Source organism: Limulus polyphemus, unplaced genomic scaffold (assembly GCF_000517525.1).
Source record: "Limulus polyphemus unplaced genomic scaffold, Limulus_polyphemus-2.1.2 Scaffold2820, whole genome shotgun sequence".
NCBI lineage: Eukaryota > Metazoa > Arthropoda > Merostomata > Xiphosura > Limulidae > Limulus > Limulus polyphemus.
Genome location: NW_013668430.1, coordinates 118,817 through 125,066, shown reverse-complemented (window position 1 = coordinate 125,066; position 6,250 = coordinate 118,817). Strand labels below are relative to the sequence as shown.

Below are 6,250 nucleotides of genomic sequence, written 5' to 3'. Positions count from 1 at the left end.
ATCTGATTGCCAGCAGCATTGGTGATTATTGTATACCTTCAGGGACTGTGGGAGCTCAGTTCAAAGAATTTTTGGATGTGTGGTAACCTTAACCATTGGTCCAGGAGCTCTGCAAGTAATGGATCCCAATTGGTTGTTCAGATCAAAACTTCCCCACTATTATCCACCCAACCTGCAGGATTTACATCTCCCACAATGCATCAGGATTTGCTAGTTCTTCAGTTTTTATTCCTGTCTGTTGTTGGGCCTATACAGACAGGAGATTGGTATCCAATCATCGATCTTCCTTGTCTATATCAATGTCTAGATTCTCCAAGGTTCATAAGTTACTCATTCCTCAATCTGTGTTAATTTTTTTACTGGGATTGTAGATGTCCAACTTGGTTGTAGTTGGCTCCTATCTGCACTTTGCCTTAGTGATGGAGTTCCACCATTATCGGCATTTGTGGTGCACAAGAGTCAGGTAATGCAATTCTGGGTTTCTTCCTTCTGACTTGCATAGGCTTCACATGGGTTATGTCATATCATACAAGTTTTTTCTCATCTCTTTCATTCCACTGTACTGCATGCACACCATTTCACAAAGACTGGTTACTGCTGTCACCATCTCATCAACTGTTAGACCGTCACATCATGATTCTACTTTCAGATACAACCGAGGCAGGCTTCCTTTCAGGACTGTGATATCTATTCTTGCTCCAATTTAGTATGTCATCAGTCTGAGTATTTTTTATTTTTCATCTCATCTCTCAGTCAGGCTCAGCTGTTTCCCATCCTGCTCAATGCTATAGAATAGGATGCCACACTCTTCCTCACCTCTCCTTCTCCCACTGCACAGATGGTTCTTTCTCTTCTGGGAACGTAGGCATCACTTGAATCCTTCGTTCCTTTGGGACAAGAACACGAGCAATCCTTTTATTGGTCTTTAAGCAACCAAGGATCATACACATCTGTTTACTGGTTCTCCATTTACTTTAGTTGAGATAATTCCTTGATCTCGAGGGGTTGTTAAGTTGGTACACTACTATGATTTGGGTTCCTCTACTGCCACCTCGTCCAGAGTTTCATTCTCTTCATTAATGCCTTGCTTCAGGGATGGGGTGTATATACCACAGGTCAGGAATTCCAGAGTCTATGCACGGACAATGAGGATTCCCTACACAATGTTTTTGTCTTTCTTGCTCTTCAACGGGCAAGGCCTCATGGTCTGGGGTTCTTAAGGGGTATATCATTAGATTTCATTCTGACTATTCTGTGGTGTCTTATGTTTCTCATCAAGAAGATGTGTGGTCTAGGGCTTCTTATTTTCGAATTTTAGACCTCCTTTCTCAGGACTAGTCTTATCACCCTTCTAGCTTGTCATGTTCCACGGGTGATGCCTGTGGCAGTAGGTCAATTGTCTCAATCCAAACAGATTCTCCCGACAGAATAGATGTTGGGTCGCAAGGTTAAGTTGCATCGGCTCTCATTTTGCAACTCTTAATTGGGGGGTTGGCCTCTCATTAGGTCACCCAACTACTGTCAATTTGGTCTTCAGTACCTCATCTTTAGGCTTTGGCAATAGATGCTTTCCATCTGGACATGATGGGATTACCACTCTCAACCTTCTCTCCACTTCATATGGTACAAATTATGATTTGTTCCAACCTATTGTCAGATCTTGTTGATAACACCAGATTGGTTGCTACACCCAGGTTTCTGCTTCTTCGGTCCCTTTCGGTGTTACCAATTTTTCCACTTCTTTTTAAGCTCTCGCTGTGGAGGCAACTATGATCTGATTTGGTACACCTGGCTATCCAGAAGCTCAAGCTTCTGGCATAGAGGTTATGCTGTCTTTCAAACGGCATTGGGATTTAATTTCTACGGATGACGTGTATCTGTATCAATTTCTGCTTGGTCCAAAAGGCACTTTTATCAATGGTAATTACATACATGTTGTATTGAGAGGAGGTTGAATCCTTTTCAATCAGTGGTGTGAACCATAACTCATTTTTTTTACTTCTCTCTTTGACAGAGGTTTTTGCATCTTCCACAATCGCCATTGTTTATAGCAGCCTTATTAACTACCATTTGATTATCTCCAGATTTCTCACATAATTTTGGGTAATTGGTCTCAAATGACCATTCCAGTTACAACCTGGTAGATTGAGGTTACATGTTCTTTCACTACACCTATTTTTGGCCTGATTCTTATACGTCATGTATCCTCTTTACCTACAGGTTTATTTTTCATGGCTCCTGACCTACGAAAATCACTGGTCAGAGTGATTTGCATTGTTTGTCTACACTCCACTTTCTCTCCCATTTTGTGTAATTGATTCCAAATGACCATTCCAGTTACCTACCTGCTAGATTAAGGTTACATGTTCTTTCTCTACACCTGTTTGTGACCAGAAGGACTAATTTTGATCAGTTGATTATTTTGTGACATTAATCAATTAAATTGCTTAGCTCTACTCAACCGTGATAATGGTTTAGACATGTAGCTCTTGGCATTCTTTTAACATTGAGGAGTGTTATTAGAAATGATGACAATTACCAGTTTTCTCTTTTTTTTTTATTATTTATGATCTTCAGTCTTTTTATCTAATCATTGTAAAAAATAATAATGGGCTTGTCTTCCTTTTATTTTTTAGGTTTCATTTTTTGTCACTTATATTAAAAAAAAATATAAATGATAATAAAGATCTGGGTGTTACAGGTAACTTAAGCCACTTTATATCCATTTCCAAATACTCAGTATATTTGAATATGATATGCATGCAGCTTATGCTTCATCATTTCTGGGTTACCAACTTGGTCTCCCTACCTTCTGTTTGAGAGATGTTAAAGTACTCTGTTCAAGGTAAAATGTGAATATATTCTTTCTTCCATTGCTTGATATTCAACTATGGCTTTTCCTACCTTATGGAAACATTTTTGAAACTTCTTAATATAGTTAAAGCAAGAATCTCAACAGAGCCACCTACCATCAAATCCTCCATACCATAATTCAAACTTAGAAATGAATAAAAAACCCTATAACCCGAGCGCTTTCAAAATGTGGACCTTTCTTCTTCAGAGACAAACTATTTACCCCTGAAGAAGAAAGGTCCACCTTTCGAAATTACTCAGACTGTAGGGTTTTTATCTATTTCTACTAAAACTTTTTGAATCTACGTGTTTTTCTAACACCATTCCAACTTGATATCCAAAACAAAGCGTATGTTTAAGAGAATTTCAAATTAGTTTTATTAGAAGTCAGAATATAATGTGTAGATAAATTCTGTGTTTAAACTTTAAGGTTTACAGTACGTTAGTACATCATTGTGTATACATAAAACATTGATAATACATACTTAAAATAAGACCCAAAAACTCGAGGGCTTTCGAATAGTTGACTATTCATCTTTAGGAGAACAAAGGGTGTTCATGAAAAGAATAGTCAACTATTCGAAAGCTCTCAAGTTTTGGGTCTTATTTTAAGTTTATTACGCTTTATATGCGATCCTTTGTGCTAACTCCTTTATCAAGATAATACATACTAATGGTAGTAACACTGAGCAGTATTGCTAGTTTATCCTTGTAATAATACTGAACAAGCATAACTAAAGTGATTATTGTCTTTGGTTTGCATTGCAGAAAACTTTTCACAAAATATTCACGTCAGAGATTAGAAAAGGTATTTTATATGCTTTACTAAGTATATATTCATATGTTTGAAACGTAGTCTTTCGATCCATTGCCCTTCATTTTCTAACATAAGATGATTAACTTCATCTCATTGGAAAAATAAGTTGTTGAACTAAACTTTATAAAATCACAAAAACATGAATAATCTATTAAAATGAACACAAGCCTGGTGTTATAATAGTTAGTAGTAACTAAGAGAAAATGCTATTTGAACACATTATCTGATGTTTTTTGTACAGTTTAGTTATCTTGTGAGCCATGAATTAAAAGTTATCCCAGCACACACACGATTGTGTATGTGTTGAAAAACAGTGTAGAAATTGAGATATTAAGGACAAAAACTAAAATATTGTTTTGAATAATATTTATTAATGTTTTTCACATCATCAGTATGTTTATTCACTCATTGAACTGGGTTAATATTATGATTAAGATATGATTTAAATATTTTAATGTTACTTATAACATTATTTTAGTCTAAAAAAATGCTTTTTGCTAAATAGTTCAAGTAATATATTGGTAATTGTAATGATTTAACATTTACATTTTTAGAGTACAGCATGAATAGTGTAGTTGTTGATGATGATATATATTGCTTAAAGTTGTATTTAATGTCAAAGGAGGACAGACAGACATTATCAGAAAACACCAAGTTCATTCCCATTTGAAACTGATATACCAGATTCTACAGAGAAAATATCACATGTGGATAGCTCAGCATCTCCAGCCACTCCCAAAGCAGTTCATGGACACCAGCGACGTATTTCAGAAACTTCCTCGACCAGCTCCAAGAAATCATCAATATTCTCCTTTTTTAGAAAATGACACAGTAGTTGTTTTTTATATGAAAACTTACAGAAATTTGAAATGCTTCTAGAGTGAGCACACATCAAATTTGGTCAAAGTTACTTAGATTTTGTTATTGGAAGTCTGATATTAGCACAAAAAAATATATTAGTAATATAAAGCACTAATAGGTGCACGACTGTTAATCAGAGTGGAATATACTGTTAAAATATTCGTTTTTTTTTTTACTGAACTTTCTACTCCATGATTTTATTTATTCCTAGATTCTTCAGTAAGAGCTTATTGGCTGGATTTACGCTAGAGATATTACATTGTACGTTGTATAAGAAAGACTTACCTAACTTTTAATGAACTTATTGTGTTTTCAGGACAAGACACTGCAAAATGATTTTAAAACTTTGATTTTAACTGAAAATTTTCTCACCAAAAATTAAGTTTTCAAAGACCTTCAATCTGTGAGTCATGGGTTCAGATACCATTATTATTGGTAAAAGAGTAGCCCAAGAGTTGGCAGTAGGTGGTGATGACTAGTTGTCTTCCCTCTGATGTGTCATTTTAAAATTAAGGGTGGCCAGTAGAGAAAGCCCTTGTGTAGCTTTGCACAATTTTAAACAAAAAAGTTAACATGTATATGGCTTAAACTGGTACGAAAGGTTGTAGAAAGGAACCAATTAGTGTATATGGGTAAGTGTAGTTCAGAAGACTTTGCATAATAAAAGTAAGACTGGGTGATATTCTCAGTCTGTTTCATTTAATAGGCAAGTTATTGAATGTCATTATATTGCCCAGTAGTAAAAAACTTTATGAATTGGCCAAATTTTGAGAAAAGGTTTATTCTCACAGAAACACAACCTACTCCAGTTTTGGCTTTTGATTCAGTTTCATCTGAATATAATTAACAACTTACACACACAAACCCATCACCCAACATTGATTTAAAAAAAAAAAAAGAAGTCAGATCAGTGTTGGAGGTTTGAAATAAAACTATCACTGTTTGAGTTTATTAATTTCTTAATATAATACAGGATTATCCATTGTGGCTTCTTCACCATTGTGTTAAGAATATTATTTATACTGACTTCATGATCAAGTAGGTAATTATATAGCATATTTTTCTATTACCTTTACATGGTTAATTATTTCAAAAATTTTTATTCAAAAATATTTTTGGAATATATTTTCTAACATCTATGTGAGAAAACTATTTCTTAAACTTTGTGGTATACCTTTCAGGTTAACAAGTGTGAACCTTGTGGTATACCTTTATGGATGATACCTTTCAGGTTAACAGGTGTGAACCTTGTGGTATACCTTTATGGATGATACTTTTTCAGGTTAACAAGTGTGAACTTTGTGGTATACATGTGATACCTTTCAGGTTAAAAGATGGTCTTTATTTATTTCAATAATTCAACATGTTTAAAATAATAATTTTTGATTAATCAGCCAAATGAGTGGGGTTGATTAATAATAAGATAGGTATTTTAGTGACTAAAGTCTTTGTCTCCACGTCTAATAAAAACTCTATAACTATGTACCAATTTTATTCCACCCGTTTGTTTACAGACATTAATTTGGACTGGTATTTATGTGATAAGGTAGGAAGTAAAATTATAGATGGTTTTGAGTGTGTACAGAATATTATTTTAACTTCCTCAAGAGTCAAAACTCAAACTTCCCATTTCTTTTACTCTAGCTATGAAAGTAAAGGAATGTTACTGTTATATAATCTCATTATGCTGATAAATAATTTAGAATAAAAATGGAATAC

The 6,250-nt window shown here is 34.4% G+C and overlaps 1 protein-coding gene across 2 annotated transcripts in view; it reads left to right on the top strand.

The window, feature by feature from the left end:
- LOC106467984 overlaps positions 1–5,413 on the top strand; it is a 13,981-nt gene extending 8,568 nt beyond the window's left edge. The window contains exon 4 of one of the 2 annotated variants that reach the window (XM_013928377.2): positions 4,293–5,413. In XM_013928377.2, the coding sequence (XP_013783831.1) occupies positions 4,293–4,497 (205 nt within the window). In that variant the 3' untranslated portion in view covers positions 4,498–5,413. Of the gene's footprint in view, positions 1–4,274 lie in introns of both variants that reach the window. The other variant, XM_022396248.1, reaches the window with a different exon arrangement.
- The last annotated feature ends 837 nt before the right edge of the window (positions 5,414–6,250 follow it).